The sequence below is a fragment of the Petromyzon marinus genome, chromosome 59, assembly GCF_048934315.1.
Source record: "Petromyzon marinus isolate PM22_M1 ecotype Great Lakes invasive population chromosome 59, UKy_Petmar_22M1.pri1.0, whole genome shotgun sequence".
NCBI lineage: Eukaryota > Metazoa > Chordata > Hyperoartia > Petromyzontiformes > Petromyzontidae > Petromyzon > Petromyzon marinus.
Genome location: NC_133725.1, coordinates 14,510,986 through 14,535,952, shown reverse-complemented (window position 1 = coordinate 14,535,952; position 24,967 = coordinate 14,510,986). Strand labels below are relative to the sequence as shown.

General features: G+C 48.6%; 1 protein-coding gene across 2 annotated transcripts in view; it reads right to left on the bottom strand.

Annotated features, from left to right (window-relative positions):
• Window positions 1-814: 814 nt before the first annotated feature.
• The window catches only part of LOC142905883 (dual specificity tyrosine-phosphorylation-regulated kinase 2-like), a 92,443-nt gene continuing 68,290 nt past the window's right edge, over window positions 815-24,967 (bottom strand). The window contains exons 8-12 of one of the 2 annotated variants that reach the window (XM_076053130.1): window positions 8,341-8,422; window positions 7,817-7,989; window positions 6,304-6,364; window positions 5,596-5,713; window positions 815-1,226 (exon numbers count right to left, since the gene is read on the bottom strand). In XM_076053130.1, the coding sequence (XP_075909245.1) occupies window positions 986-1,226; window positions 5,596-5,713; window positions 6,304-6,364; window positions 7,817-7,989; window positions 8,341-8,422 (675 nt within the window). In that variant the 3' untranslated portion in view covers window positions 815-985. Of the gene's footprint in view, window positions 1,227-5,595; window positions 5,714-6,303; window positions 6,365-6,390; window positions 7,990-8,340; window positions 8,423-24,967 lie in introns of those variants that run through there. The other variant, XM_076053129.1, reaches the window with a different exon arrangement.

Sequence of the window (24,967 nt, the reverse complement as noted above, 5' to 3'; positions counted from 1 at the left end):
CACAGAGACTCACAGAGACCCATACTCATAGAGACCCATACTCATAGAGACCCGCAGAGACTCACAGAGACCCATACTCATAGAAACCCACAGAGACTCACAGAGGCCCATACTCATAGAGACCCATACCCATAGAGACCCACAGAGACTCATAGAGACCTATACTCATAGAGATCAGCAGAGACCCATACACACAGAGACCCATACTCATAGAGACCCACAGAGACTCACAGAGACCCATACTCATAGAGACCAGCAGAGACCCATACACACAGAGACCCATACACATAGAGACCCATACTCATAGAGACCCACAGAGACTCACAGAGACCCATACTCATAGAGACCCATACCCATAGAGACCCACAGAGACTCACAGAGACCCATACTCATAGAGACCCACAGAGACTCACAGAGACCCATACTCATAGAGACCCACAGAGACTCACAGAGACCCATACTCATAGAGACCAGCAGAGACCCACAGAGACCCATACTCATAGAGACCCATACTCATAGAGACCCACCGAGACTCACAGAGACCCATACTCATAGAGACCCACCGAGACTCACAGAGACCCATACTCATAGAGACCCACAGAGACTCACAGCGACCCATACTCATAGAGACCAGCAGAGACCCATACTCATAGAGACTCACAGAGACTCACAGAGACTCATACTCATAGAGACCAGCAGAGACCCATACACACAGAGACCCATACTCATAGAGACCCACAGAGACTCACAGAGACCCATACTCATGGAGACCCATACTCATAGAGACCCACAGAGACTCACAGAGACCCATACTCATAGAGACCCACAGAAACTCACAGAGACCCATACTCACAGAGACCCATACTCTTAGAGACCCATACACATACAGAGACACACAGAGACCCATACACACAGAGACCCATACACACAGAGACTCATAGAGACTCATAGAGACCCACAGAGACCCATACACACAGAGAGAGCCTCACCGTGGCTTCACAGCTCTGGGGAGGGCCCGGCTGGTGGTGGGGAGGGCCCGGCTGGTGGTAGGGAGGGCCCGGCTGGTGGTGGGGAGGGCATGGCTGGTGGTGGGGAGGGCCCGGCTGGTGGTGGGGAGGGCCCGGCTGGTGGTGGGGAGGTCGTCGCTGGGGCTGGCGGTGTCGTCGCTCTGGAGCCAGCCGTGAGCCAGCGCCTGCTCCGGTGTCATGCGGAGTTCCGGATCCCAGCTAGGGTGAGGGGGGGCACGGAGGGGGGTGAGGGGGGGCACGGAGGGGGTTAGGGGGGGCACGGAGGGGGGGGGGAAGGACAAGAAGGGGGGTGAGGCGGGGTGAGGATATGACGTTCGCTAGACGTACGTCACGTTCCGATCTGATCGTGTCTGTACGTGTGTGTCTGTACGTGTGTGTGTGTACGTGTGTGTGTGTACGTGTGTGTCTGTACGTGTGTGTGTGTGTACGTGTGTGTGTGTACGTGTGTGTCTGTACGTGTGTGTGTACGTGTGTGTGTGTACGTGTGTGTGTACGTGTGTATCTGTACGTGTGTGTGTACGTGTGTGTAGGTCCGTCCGGCAAAACAACCCCCTACCTCCTCGTGGTGCCGGACGGGCAACTCTGCCGTGGACAGTGCTGTGGGGGGAGGTCCAATTTCGATTGGCTCCTCCCCTCATGGCATCTGTGTCCACCACAGGGTCTAAACGGGAGCTCTGGACGGGTGCGAGGGGCTGGTAACCCCTCCACCTTCAATTAATTACCACTAAACCGCGAATTAAGTATATAGCTAATAAGCTTGTGCCGGAGGCCCCGGGGGGCCAGGCGTCTATGACGTCTCCTGGCCAAACCCCAATTGGCGGAGCCAGGAGATTGAATATCTACCCTCGGGGCTCCTCCAGAAACAACGAAAAACCACTACGGGTGGCAACGTGGAATGTTCGAACGCTCACTGCGGAGGAGAGGCTGCCACTCCTCTGTCGGGAGCTGGACCGGTACCGCCTGGATCTCTGTGGCATTCAGGAGGTCCGGTGGACCGGTTCTGGCTCCTGCCACCATGATGGGTGGACAGTCCTCTACTCGGGGCAGCAGACTGCCAAACAACAGGATGTGGCTCTTCTGTTGAACAAAAGAACGAAGGGGGCATGGGAGCGTGGCGGTGAGGTGTGGGAAGCTGTAAGCCCCAGGCTACTTTGGGCTCGCCTTCCCATCAACCGGAGGCGAGGAATGGTGGTCGTGGTTACTTATGCCCCCACCGAAGATGAACATCCGTGAAAGGATGCAGGCAAAGCCAATGAGTCAGATGCCTTCTATGACCTCCTGTCACAGGTGCTGGCTAAAGTGGCCCCTCGGGATAGAGTCATCATGTTGGGTGACTTCAATGGCCGAGTTGGTCATGATGCTGGCACCTGGTCTGGAGTGATTGAAGGGCATGGGCCAGATCAGCTCAATAACAACGGTAGGAGGCTGCTAGATTTTTGTGCAGCCCATGGGCTTGTAATTACCAACACGCTGTTCTGGCATCGGCGCATCCACACAACATCATGGATGCATGCCGGGTCCAAGCAAGAACATCTGCTGGACTACATAGTTACGGACCAGCGGATGCGAGCCCATGTCCTTGACACCAGGATCTACCGTGGAGCTGATCTGCCCTCTGACCATTGACTAGTCATATGTAAGATGCGCCTGCCATTCTTCCACTCCGGTGGTGGGTGTACACCCAGGACCCCATGCCAACCTAAAGTGGCCTGGTCTCAGTTATCTGATGAAAGTTGCAAGCGAGAATTTAATCATCGCTTGCGGCTGGGATTGGCATCGTCCCCGACTCCTCCTGATGTCGAGGGGAAATGGGCGAGGTTTAGGACTGTGACTCATGCAGCTGCAATGGCTGCTTTGGGTACGCGGTCCAGACCTCCCCAGAGACCCTGGCTGACAGAGAAGGTGTTCAGGATGGTTGAGAAAAAACGACAGGCCCACTGTCATCGGCTACAGAATCCCACGTCAGAGAATGAGGAGGCTTACCGCAGCCTTCGCTCGGAGGTTCGGAGAGCCGTGAGGCGCTGCAAGGATGGGTGGTGGTCGCGGGTTGCTGAGGAGATGGAGTCTGTCTCCGTGGCCCGTGATCACAAATCTCTATTTAACTCCATCAAAAAAGTAACCTGCAGCGCCACACCTATTACCATCATTAGGGGAAAAAACGGTGATCTAATCTCCAACCCCCAGGAATAGGTTTGCAGATTTGCTGGGCATTTCTGTGAGGTCCTGGGGGAGGGAAAATCCCTCAGCCAGGAAAACATCGTGGCACAAAGTGAGGATGACCCTGCTGAGGCTGCGGTGCCTCAAATATTGGAAGAAGTCACCCCCTGTGAGTGGCTGGCTGAGGTGCCATCTGTTGAGGAAGTACTGAAGGCGATCCGGAGTCTGAGACCAGGAAAGGCAGCGGGCAGAGATGATCTCCCATGCGAAATGCTGAGGGAGGGTGGCGTTTGTGCACAGACTGCCCTATATGACATCATAACAACAGTCTGGACCACTGGACGGGTTCCGCAGGATTGGAAGGATGCCCTGGTAGTCCCCCTTTTTAAGAAGGGGGACCGCACAGACTGTAACAACTACAGGGGCATCTCACTCCTCAGTGTGCCGGGAAAGGTCCTGGCAAGGATTATTCAGCATCGCCTTGCCAGGCACGCTGAGGAGAGGCTTGCGGAGCCCCAATGTGGTTTCAGGAAAGGGCGGTCCTGCACAGATGCCATATTTTCTGTCCGTCTGCTACAGCAGAGGTGTAGGGAATTCCAACAAGACCTACATCTCTGCTTTATTGACCTGGTCAAGGCCTATGATACCATCAGTAGGCCTGGGCTCTGGGTTGTTCTTCGTGCTTTTGGAGTACCTGACGCTCTGCTCACGATCATTAAGGACCTTCATGATGGTGAGCGGGCCCGGGTAAAACTACGTGGCCGGGAGTCAGAGCCATTACCTGTACACCTTGGGGTGCGACAGGGATGTCCTCTGGCTCCCACATTATTTAACATCTATTTTGACCACATAGTTCGTGAAGCCTTCAATAGCTGTACCGGGGGAATCTCTATATGGTACAGATATAATGGGAGGCTGATCGATGCCCGGGTGCGGTCAAGGGATGGCTCCGTATTGCTCAACCACGTTATGTATGCTGATGATTGGGTAATAGCTGCTCATTCAGAGGAGGAGTTGGAGACGCTGCTGCTGAGACTGGAGCGTACCACTAAGAGGTGGGGCCTTACCATCAGCCCCACCCAAACTAAGCACCTGCCTGGGTATTGTACCATCGGACACTCCACCCCCACAACTCCCAATCGGTGATGGGGCAGTTGTGGAGCGAGTGGAGAGTTTCCCATACCTGGGCAGTGTGCTTATGACCGGCTCCAGTTTAACAGCAGAGGTCTCACTCCGAATCAGTCGAGCGGCAATATCTTTTAATTGGTTGCGTAACGCTGTGTGGAAGCTACCTGGTCTCTCGCTCCGCACTAAGCTTCAGGTCTTCTCGGCCACCGTCATTCCCTCCCTTCTCTACGCTTGCGAAACGTGGACCCCCCTAATGGAACATCTTTGCCGGTTAGAAACATTTAGGCTGGCCTGCCTACGATCCATCTTGGGTTTAACCAGACTGGATTGTGTGAGGAGCTCACAAATCCTTGAAAGATCTGGGCAAGGTCCCATCGGTGAGCTCCTCCGGCGGGCAAGGCTGCGATGGCTGGGTCATGTAGCCCGCATGCCCAGCCACCGCATGCTGAAACAGCTTTTGTTCAGCCGGACTGAGGGGGCTAAACGGGCACGGCACGGGCTAGAGAAGAGATGGAGTGACGTGGTACAGGAGGACGTGGAGCTGAGTGGACTTGCTGATGACTGGTACCAGCGGTGTCAAGATCGGCCTCTGTGCAGGAGGCTCGTGAAGGACGCTACTGGGCAGTTGGAGGCAGTCGCCCTCCAACAACAACAGAGGGCGGAGGAGCGACGCTCACAACAACGAGCGGAGCGCCGGGTGGCTAAAGCACAGCAGGTTGGCACAGTAGGGGGCACAGGTGGTGCATCAGCCAGTCATCTCAGTCAGTCGACCTGTGGCACCTGGGTCTGCCCCGTGACCTCCTGCCAGCGGGCGGGCGTTCGACACTTCACGTGGCCTCAAGGTGCACATGGCCTGGCACAAGCGTCGTGGTGACATCACTGCCACTTAGTGGCGTGTGAGTGTGTGTACGTGTGTGTACGTGTTCGATTCCCGCTCACAGCCAACACCAGTGACTGCGATTATCTGAACAACCGGTCCTGGTCCTCCCCTCGGTCGACTCAGCCTCAAAAGAGTACCTGGTGCGGTGTGTAAACATCTCCAACCCTGAGACAAAGGCGGCCGGGCGTGGTGCTGGCCACCCACCCCCTCTGTGTGTGCCACAGCACCGGCCTTCATAGATGCTGCTACTCGCTACTACTAACAGCACTTGCCCCTACAGTCTGCTAGAGGCTACACGGGGGATTTTGTCTGTGTGTAGGTGCTGCTACTCGCTACTACTAACAGCACTTGCCCCTACAGCCTGCTAGAGGCTACATGGGGGATCTTTGTCTTTGTTCTTACTGTAGGCAGTTTCTGATAAAGTTCACGAGCTGAGCTCCACATCCCCACAGCACGAAATGCAGGGGAATGCTTCCCGGGTGACGCTTCGTGGCCGGGCAGAGAGGATGGCCGAATCGGTCTGCAGGAGAGCGAGAGAGACAGAGAGAGACACAGATAGACAGAGATAGAGAGATAGAGAGAGATGGATAGAGAGACAGGGAGAGAGACAGAGAGAGACAGAGAGATAGAGAGAGAGGCAGAGAGAGACAGAGACACAGAGAGAGACACATAAAGAGATAAAGAGAGAGACAGGGAGAGAGAGACAGACACACGCACAGTGTCACTAACCACCACGTCAACAACATATCAACTCACCCACCCACACCGACTCCCACCCACCCACTTACTCACCTAACTACCTATCCACTCAACCCACCTACCACCCGACCTATCCACCAACTCACCCACCCACCTACCCACCCACCAACCTATCGACCCACCTATCCATACTTGGGTTGCTTATCAACCCCAACCCAGGTCGTAATTGAGTGGGCCCAAACCCCAACCACCACCTCCTCCCTACCGCTTCCCCCAGGCCCCCCCCACCACCACACCACCACCATCGCCACCACCACATCAACAACACACCACACCACGACACCACCACCACTGAACCACCACCAACACAGCACCACCACCACACCACCACCACACCACCCTTCTACTCACCAAAGAAGTGCTCTTTGTTGCGAGATCTCTCCACCATTTCTTTTGGAGGCATGCCCAGGATCTGCACAACCATTTCAAGACAGCGACAAAGAGAGACACGCTTGTTACACGCATTTTACACGCATGTTACACGCGTGTTACACGCATGTTACACGCGTGTTACACAGAGAGACCCATAGAGATTCAGAGACATATAGAAACATAGGGACTCCTAGAGACCCATACATAGATGCATAGAGACAAACAGAGATTCAGAGACTCACATAGAACCATAGGGACTCACAGAAACCCATACAGAGACCCATAGAGACCCATAGACTTACATAGAACAATAGGGACTCACAGAGACCCATACATAGACCCATAGAGACCCATATACTTATATAGAACAATAAGGACTCACAGAGACCCATACAGAGACCCATAGAGACCCATATACTTACATAGAACAATAGGGACTCACAGAGACCCATACAGAGACCCATAGAGACCCATAGACTTACAAAGAACAAAAGGAACTCACAGAGACCCATACAGAGCACCTTGGAGATCTAGAGACTCATATAGAAGGACAGTGACCTACACAGGGACCCAAGCTACAGCTAAACTATTTTTCTTTAACCAGGTAAGGCGCCCACAGAGCTACGTAGCTATTTCTCATCGGCCGTACGGCAGAAAAAGATCTCTATGTGACATTGTCACATTGAGCATTATGGGTGCGTAGGTGGGTAGATAGGTGGGTAGGTTGGTAGGTGGGTGGGTGAGTGGGTAGGTGGGTAGATAGGTTGGTAGGTGGGTGGGTGTGTCGGTAGGTAGGTGGGTTGGTAGGTGGGTGGGTGAGTGGGTCGGTCGGTGGGTTTGGCGAGTCGGTGGGTCACTGGCTGGGTGACTGGCTGGGTAACTGCGTATTTGTCTGGGTGTCTGGCTGGGTGATTGGCTGGGTGACTTACTGGGTGACTGACTGGGTGACTGGTCAGGTGGCTGGCCGGGTGGCTGTGTATCGGGCTGGGTGACTGGCTGGGTGACTGGCTGGGTGACTGGCTGGGTCACTGGCTGCGTGTCTGGCTGGGTGACTGGCTGGGTAACTGGTCAGGTGACTGGCTGGGTAACTGGCCAGGTGACTGGCTGGGTGTCTGGCTGGGTAACTGGCTGGGTGTCTGACTGGGTGTCTGGCAGCGTGACTGGCTGGGTGTCTGGCAGCGTAACTGGCTGGATGACTGGCTGCGTGACTGGCTGGGTGTCTGACTGGGTAACTGGCCAGGTGACTGGCTGGGTGACTAGCTGGGTGTCTAGCTGGGTGTCTGACTGGGTGACTGGCTGCGTGACTGGCTGGGTGTCTGACTGGGTGACTGACTGGGTGTCTGACTGGGTGGCTGGCTGGGTGTCTGGCTGTGTGGCTGGCTGGGTGTCTGGCTGGGTGACTGGCTGGGTGGATGTCTGCGGGGCCGGTCTGGGCCAAGTCTCCCGCTTGAGGTGTCCCCCCCCCTTTCCCCCAAGGAGGCTCCCCGGTCACCTCGATGCAGCATGCCAGGTGGTCGTCGCGGCCGAAGGAGAGGAAGAGGTCCCTGCCGGTGGCCATCTTGGCGACGGTGCAGCCCAGGGACCACGTGTCCGCGGCGCAGGTGACCGGGTAGCCCAGCAGCACCTCGGGCGCCACGTAGACGAGGGTGCCTCCCACGTGCGAGGCTGTGCGGACGACGGCAAGCGACAGCGGCGGTGATGGTGAATGTGGACTGGGTACGTGCGCGTGTGTGGGGGGCGGTGGTGGGTGGGTGGGTGGGAGGAGAAACCCGCACACAGACACCCACACACCCACACACACACACCCACTCACACACCCACACACCCATAACCACACACCCACACACCCACACACCCACACCCACACACCCACACACCCACACACACACACAGACACCCACTACACACACCCACACACCCACACACACAGACACCCACACACACACCCACACACACACCCACACACCCACACACACCCACACACACAAGTGCAGGTGTATGAGGGTCACCACTCACGTGGACGGTCCACAAAGAAGCTGAAGCCAAAGTCGGTGACTCTGGCAACGCGGCTCGCGATGTTTTTCACCAGAATGTTGCCCTGGATGGGGAGCGAGCGGCAGGGAGAGAGAGGATTCACACTCAGCGGGGTCAAGGCGTCGAACACTCTCTAGGACTGTACGTCTATGTACGGTAACTACCTCTACTTATGAACGTTCAGCTTGCGAACTATCAGAGATACGAACCAAACCCAGTCCGTACGCTCCAGTTGCTGCTGTTCAGAACCGAGAGTTCATAAGTTCGATAGATGGCGGTCGTGGCATCTACATCTGCAGAACGTGAAGAACCAGTGGTAATCTACATCTGCTGAATGTGAAGAACCAGTGGCATCTACATCTGCAGAACGTGAATAACCAGTGGCATCTACATCTGCAGAACGTGAAGAACCAGTGGCATCTACATCTACAGAACGTGAAGAACCAGTGGAATCTGCATCTACAGAACGTGAAGGACCAGTGGCATCTACATCTACAGAACGTGAAGAACCAGTGGCATCTACATCTGCAGAACGTGAAGAACCAGTGGAATCTACATCTGCAGACTGTGAAGAACCAGTGGCATCTACATCTGTAGAACGTGAAGAACCAGTGGCATCTACATCTGTAGAACGTGAAGAACCAGTGGCATCTACATCTACAGAACGTGAAGAACCAGTGGCATCTGCGTCTACAGAACGTGAAGGACCAGTGGCATCTACATTTACAGAACGTGAAAAACCAATGGCGTCTAAATCTGCAGAACATGAAGAACCAGTGGCATCTATATCTGTAGAACGTGAAGAACCAGTGGCATCTGTGTCTACAGAACGTGAAGAACCAATGGCGTCTACATCTACAGAACGTGAAGAACCAGTGGCATCTTCTTCTACAGAACGTGAAGGACCAGTGGCATCTACATCTGCAGAACGTGAAGAACCAGTGGCACCTACATCTGTAGAACGTGACGAACCAGTGGCATCTACATCTGCAGAACGTGAAGAACCAGTGGCATCTACATCTACATCTACAGAACGTGGAGAACCAGTGGCATCTACATCTACAGAACGTGAAGAACCAGTGACATCTACATCTAAAGAACGTGAAGAACCAGTGGCATCTACGTCTACAGAATGTGAAGGACCAGTGGCATCTACAGAACGCGAAAAACCAGTGACATCTATATCTCCAGAACGTGAAGAACCAGTGGCATCTACATCTGTAGAACTTGACGAACCAGTGACATCAACATCTACAGAACGTGAAGAACCAGTGGCATATTCGTCTAAAGAATGTGAAGGACCAGTGGCATCTACATCTACAGAACGTGAAGAACCAGTGGCATCTACATCTACAGAAAGTGAAGAACCAGTGGCATCTACGTCTACAGAACGTGAAGGACCAGTGGCATCTGCGTCTACAGAATGTGAAGAACCAGTGGCATCTGCGTCTACAGAATGTGACGAACCAGTGGCTTCTACATCTACAGAATGTGAAGAAGCAGTGGCATCTACATCTGTAGAACGTGATGAACCAGTGGCATCTACATCTACAGAACGTGAAGAACCAGTGGCATCTTCATCTACATAACGTGAAGAACCAATGGCATATACATCTGCAGAACGTGAAGAACCAGTGGCATCTACATCTACAGAACGTAAAGAACCAGTGGCATCTTCGTCTACAGAACATGAAGGACCAGTGGCATCTACATCTGCAGAACGTGAAGAACCAGTGGCATCTACATCTTTAGAACGTGACGAACCAGTGGCATCTACATCTAGAGAACGTGAAGAACCAGTGGCATCTACATCTACAGAACGTGAAGAACTAGTGGCATCTACATATGCAGAACGTAAAGAACCAGAGGCATCTACATCTGTATAACGTGACGAACCAGTGGCATCTACATCTGCAAAACGTGAAGAACCAGTGGTATCTACATCTACAGAACGTGAAGGACCAGTGGCATCTACATCTACAGAGCGTGAAGAACCAGTGGCGTCTACATCTACAGAACGTGAAGAACCAGTGACATCTACATTTAAAGAACGTGAAGAACAAGTGGCATCTACGTCTACAGAATGTGAAGGACTAGTAGCATCTACATCTACAGAACGCGAAAAACCAGTGACATCTATATCTCCAGAACGTGAAGAACCAGTGGCATCTACATCTGTAGAACTTGACGAACCAGTGACATCTACATCTAAAGAACGTGAAGAACCAGTGGCATCTACATCTACAGAATGTGAAGGACCAGTGGCATCTACTTCTACAGAACGCAAAAAACCAGTGACATCTATATCTCTAGAAACGTGAAGAACCAGTGGCATCTACATCTGTAGAACTTGACGAACCAGTGACATCTACATCTACAGAACGTGAAGAACCAGTGGCATATTCGTCTACAGAATGTGAAGGATCAGTGGCATCTACGTCTACAGAACGTGAAAAACCAGTTGCATCTGCGTCTACAGAATGTGAAGAACCAGTGGCATCTGAGTCTACAGAATGTGAAGAACCAGTGGAATCTGCGTCTACAGAATGTAACGAACCAGTGGCATCTACATCTACAGAACGTAAAGAACCAGTGGCATCTTCGTCTACAGAACGTGAAGGACCAGTGGCATCTATATCTGCAGAACGTGAAGAACCAGTGGCATCTACATCTTTAGAACGTGACGAACCAGTGGCATCTACATCTACAGAACGTGAAGAACCAGTGGCATCTGCGTCTACAGAACGTGAAGGACCAGTGGCATCTACATTTACAGAACGTGAAAAACCAATGGCGTCTAAATCTGCAGAACATGAAGAACCAGTGGCATCTATATCTGTAGAACGTGAAGAACCAGTGGCATCTTTGTCTACAGAACGTGAAGAACCAATGGCTTCTACATCTACAGAACGTGAAGAACCAGTGGCATCTTCTTCTACAGAACGTGAAGGACCAGTGGCATCTACATCTGCAGAACGTGAAGAACCAGTGGCATCTACATCTGTAGAACGTGACGAACCAGTGGCATCTACATCTGCAGAACGTGAAGAACCAGTGGCATCTACATCTACATCTACAGAACGTGGAGAACCAGTGGCATCTACATCTACAGAACGTGAAGAACCAGTGACATCTACATCTAAAGAACGTGAAGAACCAGTGGCATCTACGTCTACAGAATGTGAAGGACCAGTGGCATCTACAGAACGCGAAAAACCAGTGACATCTATATCTCCAGAACGTGAAGAACCAGTGGCATCTACATCTGTAGAACTTGACGAACCAGTGACATCAACATCTACAGAACGTGAAGAACCAGTGGCATATTCGTCTAAAGAATGTGAAGGACCAGTGGCATCTACATCTACAGAACGTGAAGAACCAGTGGCATCTACATCTACAGAAAGTGAAGAACCAGTGGCATCTACGTCTACAGAACGTGAAGGACCAGTGGCATCTGCGTCTACAGAATGTGAAGAACCAGTGGCATCTGCGTCTACAGAATGTGACGAACCAGTGGCTTCTACATCTACAGAATGTGAAGAAGCAGTGGCATCTACATCTGTAGAACGTGATGAACCAGTGGCATCTACATCTACAGAACGTGAAGAACCAGTGGCATCTTCATCTACATAACGTGAAGAACCAGTGGCATCTACATCTACAGAACGTAAAGAACCAGTGGCATCTTCGTCTACAGAACATGAAGGACCAGTGGCATCTACATCTGCAGAACGTGAAGAACCAGTGGCATCTACATCTTTAGAACGTGACGAACCAGTGGCATCTACATCTAGAGAACGTGAAGAACCAGTGGCATCTACATCTACAGAACGTGAAGAACTAGTGGCATCTACATATGCAGAACGTAAAGAACCAGAGGCATCTACATCTGTATAACGTGACGAACCAGTGGCATCTACATCTGCAAAACGTGAAGAACCAGTGGTATCTACATCTACAGAACGTGAAGGACCAGTGGCATCTACATCTACAGAGCGTGAAGAACCAGTGGCGTCTACATCTACAGAACGTGAAGAACCAGTGACATCTACATTTAAAGAACGTGAAGAACAAGTGGCATCTACGTCTACAGAATGTGAAGGACTAGTAGCATCTACATCTAAAGAACGCGAAAAACCAGTGACATCTATATCTCCAGAACGTGAAGAACCAGTGGCATCTACATCTGTAGAACTTGACGAACCAGTGACATCTACATCTAAAGAACGTGAAGAACCAGTGGCATCTACATCTACAGAATGTGAAGGACCAGTGGCATCTACTTCTACAGAACGCAAAAAAACAGTGACATCTATATCTCTAGAAACGTGAAGAACCAGTGGCATCTACATCTGTAGAACTTGACGAACCAGTGACATCTACATCTACAGAACGTGAAGAACCAGTGGCATATTCGTCTACAGAATGTGAAGGATCAGTGGCATCTACGTCTACAGAACGTGAAAAACCAGTTGCATCTGCGTCTACAGAATGTGAAGAATCAGTGGCATCTGCGTCTACAGAATGTGAAGAACCAGTGGAATCTGCGTCTACAGAATGTAACGAACCAGTGGCATCTACATCTACAGAACGTAAAGAACCAGTGGCATCTTCGTCTACAGAACGTGAAGGACCAGTGGCATCTATATCTGCAGAACGTGAAGAACCAGTGGCATCTACATCTTTAGAACGTGACGAACCAGTGGCATCTACATCTGCAAAACGTGAAGAACCAGTGGTATCTACATCTACAGAACATGAAGGACCAGTGGTATCTACATCTACATAACGTCAAGAACCAGTGGCGTCTACATCTACAAAATGTGAAGAACCAGTGACATCTACATTTAAAGAACGTGAAGAACCAGTGGCATCTACGTCTACAGAATGTGAAGGACCAGTGGCATCTACATCTACAGAACGCGAAAAACCAGTGACATCTAAATCTCCAGAACGTGAAGAACCAGTGGCATCTACATCTGTAGAACTTGACGAACCAGTGACATGTACATCTGCAGAACGTGAAGAACCAATGGCATATTCCTCTACAGAATGTGAAGGACCAGTGGCATCTACATCTACAGAACGTGAAGAACCAGTGGCATCTACATCTACAGAAAGTGAAGAACCAGTGGCATCTACATCTACAGAAAGTGAAGAACCAGTGGCATCTACGTCTACAGAACGTGAAGGACCAGTGGCATCTGCGTCTACAGAATGTGAAGAACCAGTGGCATCTGCGTCTACAGAATGTAACGAACCAGTGGCTTCTACCTCTACAGAATGTGAAGAAGCAGTGGCATCTAAATCTACAGAACGTGAAGAACCAGTGGCATCTACATCTGTAGAACGTGATGAACTAGTGGCATCTACATCTACAGAACGTGAAGAACCAGTGGCATCTTCATCTACATAACGTGAAAAACCAGTGGCATATACATCTGCAGAATGTGAAGAACCAGTGTCATCTACATCTACAGTACGTGAAGAACCAGTGGCATCTTCGTCTACAGAACGTGAAGGACCAGTGGCATCTACATCTGCAGAACGTGAAGAACCAGTGGCATCTACAGAACGTGAAGAACCAGTGGCATCTACTTCTGCAGAACGTGAAGAACCAGTGACATCTCCATCTACAGAACGTGAAGAACCAGTGGAATCTGCATCTACAGAACGTGAAGGACCAGTGGCATCTACATCTACAGAACGTGAAGAACCAGTGGCATCTACATCTGCAGAACGTGAAGAACCAGTGGCATCTACATCTGCAGACCGTGAAGAACCAGTGGCATCTACATCTGTAGAACATAAAGAACCAGTGGCATCTACATCTGTAGAACGTGAAGAACCAGTGGCATCTACATCTACAACACGTGAAGAACTAGTGGCATCTGACTCTACAGAACGTGAAGGACCAGTGGCATCTATATCTGTAGAACGTGAAGAACCAGTGGCATCTGTGTCTACAGAACGTGAAGGACCAGTGGCATCTACATCTGCAGAACGTGAAGAACCAGTGGCATCTACATCTGTAGAACGTGACGAACCGTTGGCATCTACATCTGCAGAACGTGAAGAACCAGTGGCATCTACATCTACATCTACAGAACGTGGAGAACCAGCGGCATCTACATCTGCAGAACGTGAAGAACCAGTGGCATCTACGTCTACAGAATGTGAAGGACCAGTGGCATCTACTTCTACAGAACGCGAAAAACCAGTGACATCTATATCTCCAGAACGTGAAGAACCAGTGGCATTTACATCTGTAGAACTTGACGAACCAGTAACATCTACATCTACAGAACGTGAAGAAGCAGTGGCATATTCGTCTACAGAATGTGAAGGACCAGTGGCATCTACAGCTACAGAACGTGAAGAACCAGTGGCATCTACATCTACAGAAAGTGAAGAACCAGTGTCATCTACATCTGCAGAACGTGAAGAACCAATGGCATATTCGTCTACAGAATGTGAAGGACCAGTGGCATCTACATCTACAGAACGTGAAGAACCAGTGGCATCTACATCTACAGAAAGTGAAGAACCAGTGGCATCTACATCTACAGAAAGTGAAGAACCAGTGGCATCTACGTCTACAGAACGTGAAGGACCAGTGGCATCTGCGTCTACAGAATGTGAAGAAGCAGTGGCATCTAAATCTACAGAAAGTGAAGAACCAGTGGCATCTACATCTGTAGAACGTGATGAACCAGTGGCATCTACATCTACAGAACGTGAAGAACCAGTGGCATCTTCATCTACATAACGTGAAGAACCAGTGGCATATACATCTGCAGAACATGAAGAACCAGTGGCATCTTCGTCTACAGAACGTGAAGGAACAGTGGCATCTACATCTGCAGAACGTGAATAACCAGTGGCATCTACATCTACAGAACGTGAAGAACCAGTGGCATCTACTTCTGCAGAACGTGAAGAACCAGTGACATCTACATCTACAGAACGTGAAAAACCAGTGGAATCTGCATCGACAGAACGTGAAGGACCAGTGGCATCTACATTTACAGAACGTGAAAAACCAATGGCGTCTACATCTGCAGAACATGAAGAACCAGTGGCATATATATCTGTAGAACGTGAAGAACCAGTGGCATCTGTGTCTACAGAACGTGAAGGACCAGTGGCATCTACATCTGCAGAACGTTAAGAACCAGTGGCATCTACATCTGTAGAACGTGACGAACCGTTGGCATCTACATCTGCAGAACGTGAAGAACCAGTGGCATCTACATCTACAGAACGTTGAGAACCAGTGGCATCTACATCTGCAGAACGTGAAGAACCAGTGGCATATTCGTCTACAGAATGTGAAGGATCAGTGGCATCTACAGCTACAGAACGTGAAGAACCAGTGGCATCTACATCTACAGAAAGTGAAGAACCAGTGGCATCTACATCTGCAGAACGTGAAGAATCAATGGCATATTCGTCTACAGAATGTGAAGGACCAGTGGCATCTACATCTACAGAACGTGAAGAACCAGTGGCATCTACATCTACAGAAAGTGAAGAACCAGTGGCATCTACATCTAAAGAAAGTGTAGAACCAGTGGCATCTACGTCTATAGAACGTGAATGACCAGTGGCATCTGCGTCTACAGAATGTGAAGAACCAGTGGCATCTGCGTCTACAGAATGTAACGAACCAGTGGCTTCTACATCTACAGAATGTGAAGAACCAGTGGCGTCTACATCTACAGAACGTGAAGAACCAGTGATATCTACATCTGCAGACCGTGAAGAACCAGTGGCATCTACATCTGTAGAACGTGAAGAACCAGTGGCATCTACATCTACAGAACGTGAAGAACCAGTGATATCTACATCTAAAGAACGTGAAGAACCAGTGGCATCTACGTCTACAGAATGTGAAGGACCAGTGGCATCTACTTCTACAGAAGACGAAAAACCAGTGACATCTATATCTCCAGAACGTGAAGAACCAGTGGCATCAACATCTGTAGAACTTGACGAACCAGTGACATCTACATCTACAGAACGTGAAGAACCAGTGGCATATTCGTCTACAGAATGTGAAGGATCAGTGGCATCTACAGCTACAGAACGTGAAGAACCAGTGGCATCTACATCTACAGAAAGTGAAGAACCAGTGGCATCTACATCTGCAGAACGTGATGAACCAATGGCATATTCGTCTACAGAATGTGAAGGACCAGTGGCATCTACATCTACAGAACGTGAAGAACCAGTGGCATCTACATCTACAGAAAGTGAAGAACCAGTGGCATCTACATCTAAAGAAAGTGAAGAACCAGTGGCATCTACGTCTACAGAACGTGAAGGACCAGTGGCATCTGCGTCTACAGAATGTGAAGAAGCAGTGGCATCTAAATCTACAGAAAGTGAAGAACCAGTAGCATCTACATCTGTAGAACGTGATGAACCAGTGGCATCTACATCTACAGAACGTGAAGAACCAGTGGCATCTTCATCTACATAACGTGAAGAACCAGTGGCATATACATCTGCAGAACGTGAAGACCCAGTGGCATTTACATCTACAGAACATGAAGAACCAGTGGCATCTTCGTCTACAGAACGTGAAGGAACAGTGGCATCTACATCTGCACAACGTGAAGAACCAGTGACATCTACATCTACAGAACGTGAAGAACCAGTGGCATCTACTTCTGCAGAACGTGAAGAACCAGTGACATCTACATCTACAGAACGTGAAAAACCAGTGGAATCTGCATCGACAGAACGTGACGGACCAGTGGCATCTACATTTACAGAACGTGAAAAACCAATGGCGTCTACATCTGCAGAACATGAAGAACCAGTGGCATATATATCTGTAGAACGTGAAGAACCAGTGGCATCTGTGTCTACAGAACGTGAAGGACCAGTGGCATCTACATCTGCAGAACGTTAAGAACCAGTGGCATCTACATCTGTAGAACGTGACGAACTGTTGGCATCTACATCTGCAGAACGTGAAGAACCAGTGGCATCTACATCTACAGAACGTGGAGAACCAGTGGCATCTACCTCTGCAGAACGTGAAGAACCAGTGGCATCTACATCTACGGAACGTGAGGGACCAGTGGCATCTACATCTACAGAACGTGAAGAACCAGTGGCATCTACGTCTACAGAATGTGAAGGACCAGTGGCATCTACTTCTACAGAACGCGAAAAACCAGTGACATCTATATCTCCAGAACGTGAAGAACCAGTGGCATCTACATCTGTAGAACTTGACGAACCAGTGACATCTACATCTACAGAACGTGAAGAACCAGTGGCATATTCGTCTACAGAATGTGAAGGACCAGTGGCATCTACATCTACAGAACGTGAAGAACCAGTGGCATCTACATCTACAGAAAGTGAACAACCAGTGGCATCTACGTCTACAGAACGTGAAGGACTAGTGGCATCTGCGTCTACAGAATGTGACGAACCAGTGGCTTCTACATCTACAGAATGTGAAGAAGCAGTGGCATTTAAATCTACAGAACGTGAAGAACCATTGGCATCTACATCTGTAGAACGTAATGAACCAGTGGCATCTACATCTACAGAACGTGAAGAACCAGTGGCATCTTCATCTACATAACGTGAAGAACCAGTGGCATATACATCTACAGAAAGTGAAGAACCAGTGGCATCTACATCTGCAGAACGTGAAGAATCAATGGCATATTCGTCTACAGAATGTGAAGGACCAGTGGCATCTACATCTACAGAACGTGAAGAACCAGTGGCATCTACATCTACAGAAAGTGAAGAACCAGTGGCATCTACATCTAAAGAAAGTGAAGAACCAGTGGCATCTACGTCTACAGAACGTGAATGACCAGTGGCATCTGCGTCTACAGAATGTGAAGAACCAGTGGCATCTGCGTCTACAGAATGTAACGAACCAGTGGCTTCTACATCTACAGAATGTGAAGAACCAGTGGCGTCTACATCTACAGAACGGGAAGAACCAGTGACATCTACATCTGCAGACCGTGAAGAACCAGTGGCATCTACATCTGTAGAACGTGAAGAACCAGTGGCATCTACATCTACAGAACGTGAAGAACCAGTGACATCTACATCTAAAGAACGTGAAGAACCAGTGGCATCTACGTCTACAGAATGTGAAGGACCAGTGCCATCTACTTCTACAGAACGCGAAAAACCAGTGACATCTATATCTCCAGAACGTGAAGAACCAGTGGCATCAACATCTGTAGAACTTGACGAACCAGTGACATCTACATCTACAGAACGTGAAGAACCAGTGGCATATTCGTCTACAGAATGTGAAGGACCAGTGGCATCTACATCTACAGAACGTGAAGAACCAGTGGCATCTACATCTACAGAAAGTGAAGAACCAGTGGCATCTACATCTGCAGAACGTGAAGAACCAATGGCATATTCGTCTACAGAATGTGAAGGACCAGTGGCATCTACATCTACAGAACGTGAAGAACCAGTGGCATCTACATCTACAGAAAGTGAAGAACCAGTGGCATCTACATCTAAAGAAAGTGAAGGACTAGTGGCATCTGCGTCTACAGAATGTGACGAACCAGTGGCTTCTACATCTACAGAATGTGAAGAAGCAGTGGCATTTAAATCTACAGAACGTGAAGAACCAGTGGCATCTACATCTGTAGAACGTGATGAGCCAGTGGCATCTACATCTACAGAACGTGAAGAACCAGTGGCATCTTCATCTACATAACGTGAAGAACCAGTGGCATATACATCTGCAGAACGTGAAAAACCAGTGGCATCTACATCTACAGAACGTAAAGAACCAGTGGCATCTTCGTCTACAGAACGTGAATAACCAGTGGCATCTACATCTACAGAACGTGAAGAACCAGTGACATCTACATCTAAAGAACGTGAAGAACCAGTGGCATCTACATCTGTAAAACGTGACGAACCAGTGGCATCTACATCTGCAAAACGTGAAGAACCAGTGGCATCTACAGAACGTGAAGAACCAGTGGCATCTACATCTGCAGAACGTGAAGAACCAGTGGCATCTACATCTGTAGAACGTGACGAACCAGTGGCATCTACATCTACAGAACGTGAATAACCAGTGGCATCTACATCTACAGAACGTGAAGAACCAGTGGCATCTACATCTGCAAAACGTGAAGAACCAGTAGCATCTACATCTGTAAAACGTGACGAACCAGTGGCATCTACATCTGCAAAACGTGAAGAACCAGTGGTATCTACATCTCCAGAACGTGAAGGACCAGTGGAATCTACATCTACAGAACGTGAAGAACCAGTGGCATATTCGTCTACAGAATGTGAAGTACCAGTGGCATCTACATCTACAGAACGTGAAGAACCAGTGGCATCTACATCTACAGAAAGTGAAGAACCAGTGGCATCTACATCTAAAGAAAGTGAAGAACCAGTGGCATCTACGTCTACAGAACGTAAAGGACCAGTGGCATCTGCGTCTACAGAATGTGAAGAAGCAGTGGCATCTAAATCTACAGAAAGTGAAGAACCAGTGGCATCTACATCTGTAGAACGTGATGAACCAGTGGCATTTACATCTACAGAACGTGAAGAACCAGTGGCATCTTCATCTACATAACGTGAAGAACCAGTGGCATATACATCTGCAGAACGTGAAGACCCAGTGGCATTTACATCTCAGAACATGAAGAACCAGTGGCATCTTCGTCTACAGAACGTGAAGGAACAGTGGCATCTACATCTGCAGAACGTGAAGAACCAGTGGCATCTACATCTACAGAACGTGAAGAACCAGTGGCATCTACTTCTGCAGAACGTGAAGAACCAGTGACATCTACATCTACAGAACGTGAAAAACCAGTGGAATCTGCATCGACAGAACGTGACGGACCAGTGGCATCTACATTTACAGAAAGTGAAAAACCAATGGCGTCTACATCTGCAGAACATGAAGAACCAGTGGCATATATATCTGTAGAACGTGAAGAACCAGTGGCATCTGTGTCTACAGAAGGTGAAGGACCAGTGGCATCTACATCTGCAGAACGTTAAGAACCAGTGGCATCTACATCTGTAGAACGTGACGAACCGTTGGCATCTACATCTGCAGAACGTGAAGAACCAGTGGCTTCTACATCTACAGAACGTGGAGAACCAGTGGCATCTACATCTGCAGAACGTGAAGAACCAGTGGCATCTACATCTACGGAAAGTGAGGGACCAGTGGCATCTACATCTACAGAACGTGAAGAACCAGTGGCGTCTACATCTACAGAACGTGAAGAACCAGTGACATCTATATCTAAAGAACGTGAAGAACCAGTGGCATCTACGTCTACAGAATGTGAAGGACCAGTGGCATCTACTTCTACAGAACGCGAAAAACCAGTGACATCTATATCTGCAGAACATGAAGAACCAGTGGCATATATATCTGTAGAACGTGAAGAACCAGTGGCATTTACATCTACAGAACGTGAAGAACCAGTGGCATCTTCATCTACATAATGTGAAGAACCAGTGGCATATACATCTGCAGAACGTGAAAAACCAGTGGCATCTACATCTACAGAACGTAAAGAACCAGTGGCATCTACGTCTACAGAACGTGAAGGACTAGTGGCATCTGCGTCTACAGAATGTGACGAACCAGTGGCTTCTACATCTACAGAATGTGAAGAAGCAGTGGCATCTACATCTGTAGAACGTAATGAACCAGTGGCATCTACATCTACAGAACGTGAAGAACCAGTGGCATCTTCATCTACATAACGTGAAGAACCAGTGGCATATACATCTACAGAAAGTGAAGAACCAGTGGCATCTACATCTGCAGAACGTGAAGAATCAATGGCATATTCGTCTACAGAATGTGAAGGACCAGTGGCATCTACATCTACAGAACGTGAAGAACCAGTGGGATCTACATCTACAGAAAGTGAAGAACCAGTGGCATCTACATCTAAAGAAAGTGAAGAACCAGTGGCATCTACGTCTACAGAACGTGAATGACCAGTGGCATCTGCGTCTACAGAATGTGAAGAACCAGTGGCATCTGCGTCTACAGAATGTAACGAACCAGTGGCTTCTACATCTACAGAATGTGAAGAACCAGTGGCGTCTACATCTACAGAACGGGAAGAACCAGTGACATCTACATCTGCAGACCGTGAAGAACCAGTGGCATCTACATCTGTAGAACGTGAAGAACCAGTGGCATCTACATCTACAGAACGTGAAGAACCAGTGACATCTACATCTAAAGAACGTGAAGAACCAGTGGCATCTACGTCTACAGAATGTGAAGGACCAGTGGCATCTACTTCTACAGAACGCGAAAAACCAGTGACATCTATATCTCCAGAACGTGAAGAACCAGTGGCATCAAAATCTGTAGAACTTGACGAACCAGTGACATCTACATCTACAGAACGTGAAGAACCAGTGGCATATTCGTCTACAGAATGTGAAGGATCAGTGGGATTTACAGCTACAGAACGTGAAGAACCAGTGGCATCTACATCTACAGAAAGTGAAGAACCAGTGGCATCTACATCTGCAGAACGTGAAGAACCAATGGCTTATTCGTCTACAGAATGTGAAGGACCAGTGACATCTACAACTACAGAACGTGAAGAACCAGTGGCATCTACATCTACAGAAAGTGAAGAACCAGTGGCATCTACATCTAAAGAAAGTGAAGGACTAGTGGCATCTGCGTCTACAGAATGTGACGAACCAGTGGCTTCTACATCTACAGAATGTGAAGAAGCAGTGGCATTTAAATCTACAGAACGTGAAGAACCAGTGGCATCTACATCTGTAGAACGTGATGAACCAGTGGCATCTACATCTACAGAACGTGAAGAACCAGTGGCATCTTCATCTACATAACGTGAAGAACCAGTGGCATATACATCTGCAGAACGTGAAAAACCAGTGGCATCTACATCTACAGAACGTAAAGAACCAGTGGCATCTTCGTCTACAGAACGTGAATAACCAGTGGCATCTACATCTACAGAACGTGAAGAACCAGTGACATCTACATCTAAAGAACGTGAAGAACCAGTGGCATCTACATCTGTAAAACGTGACGAACCAGTGGCATCTACATCTGCAAAACGTGAAGAACCAGTGGCATCTACATCTACAGAACGTGAAGAACCAGCGGCATCTACATCTGCAGAACGTGAAGAACCAGTGGCATCTACATCTGTAGAACGTGACGAACCAGTGGCATCTACATCTACAGAACGTGAATAACCAGTGGAATCTACATCTACAGAACGTGAAGAACCAGTGGCATCTACATCTGCAGAACGTGAAGAACCAGTAGCATCTACATCTGTAAAACGTGACGAACCAGTGGCATCTACATCTGCAAAACGTGAAGAACCAGTGGTATCTACATCTCCAGAACGTGAAGGACCAGTGGAATCTACATCTACAGAACGTGAAGAACCAGTGGCATATTCGTCTACAGAATGTGAAGAACCAGTGGCATCAAAATCTGTAGAACTTGACGAACCAGTGACATCTACATCTACAGAACGTGAAGAACCAGTGGCATATTCGTCTACAGAATGTGAAGGATCAGTGGGATTTACAGCTACAGAACGTGAAGAACCAGTGGCATCTACATCTACAGAAAGTGAAGAACCAGTGGCATCTACATCTGCAGAACGTGAAGAACCAATGGCTTATTCGTCTACAGAATGTGAAGGACCAGTGACATCTACAACTACAGAACGTGAAGAACCAGTGGCATCTACATCTACAGAAAGTGAAGAACCAGTGGCATCTACATCTAAAGAAAGTGAAGGACTAGTGGCATCTGCGTCTACAGAATGTGACGAACCAGTGGCTTCTACATCTACAGAATGTGAAGAAGCAGTGGCATTTAAATCTACAGAACGTGAAGAACCAGTGGCATCTACATCTGTAGAACGTGATGAACCAGTGGCATCTACATCTACAGAACGTGAAGAACCAATGGCTTATTCGTCTACAGAATGTGAAGGACCAGTGACATCTACAACTACAGAACGTGAAGAACCAGTGGCATCTACATCTACAGAAAGTGAAGAACCAGTGGCATCTACATCTAAAGAAAGTGAAGGACTAGTGGCATCTGCGTCTACAGAATGTGACGAACCAGTGGCTTCTACATCTACAGAATGTGAAGAAGCAGTGGCATTTAAATTTACAGAACGTGAAGAACCAGTGGCATCTACATCTGTAGAACGTGATGAACCAGTGGCATCTACATCTACAGAACGTGAAGAACCAGTGGCATCTTCATCTACATAACGTGAAGAACCAGTGGCATATACATCTGCAGAACGTGAAAAACCAGTGGCATCTACATCTACAGAACGTAAAGAACCAGTGGCATCTTCGTCTACAGAACGTGAATAACCAGTGGCATCTACATCTACAGAACGTGAAGAACCAGTGACATCTACATCTAAAGAACGTGAAGAACCAGTGGCATCTACATCTGTAAAACGTGACGAACCAGTGGCATCTACATCTGCAAAACGTGAAGAACCAGTGGCATCTACATCTACAGAACGTGAAGAACCAGCGGCATCTACATCTGCAGAACGTGAAGAACCAGTGGCATCTACATCTGTAGAACGTGACGAACCAGTGGCATCTACATCTACAGAACGTGAATAACCAGTGGCATCTACATCTACAGAACGTGAAGAACCAGTGGCATATACATCTGCAGAACGTGAAGACCCAGTGGCATTTACATCTACAGAACATGAAGAACCAGTGGCATCTTCGTCTACAGAACGTGAAGGAACAGTGGCATCTACATCTGCAGAACGTGAAGAACCAGTGGCATCTACATCTACAGAACGTGAAGAACCAGTGGCATCTACTTCTGCAGAACGTGAAGAACCAGTGACATCTACATCTACAGAACGTGAAAAACCAGTGGAATCTGCATCGACAGAACGTGAAGGACCAGTGGCATCTACATTTACAGAACGTGAAAAACCAATGGCGTCTACATCTGCAGAACATGAAGAACCAGTGGCATATATATCTGTAGAACGTGAAGAACCAGTGGCATTTACATCTACAGAACGTGAAGAACCAGTGGCATCTTCATCTACATAATGTGAAGAACCAGTGGCATATACATCTGCAGAACGTGAAAAACCAGTGGCATCTACATCTACAGAACGTAAAGAACCAGTGGCATCTACGTCTACAGAACGTGAAGGACTAGTGGCATCTGCGTCTACAGAATGTGACGAACCAGTGGCTTCTACATCTACAGAATGTGAAGAAGCAGTGGCATCTACATCTGTAGAACGTAATGAACCAGTGGCATCTACATCTACAGAACGTGAAGAACCAGTGGCATCTTCATCTACATAACGTGAAGAACCAGTGGCATATACATCTACAGAAAGTGAAGAACCAGTGGCATCTACATCTGCAGAACGTGAAGAATCAATGGCATATTCGTCTACAGAATGTGAAGGACCAGTGGCATCTACATCTACAGAACGTGAAGAACCAGTGGGATCTACATCTACAGAAAGTGAAGAACCAGTGGCATCTACATCTAAAGAAAGTGAAGAAC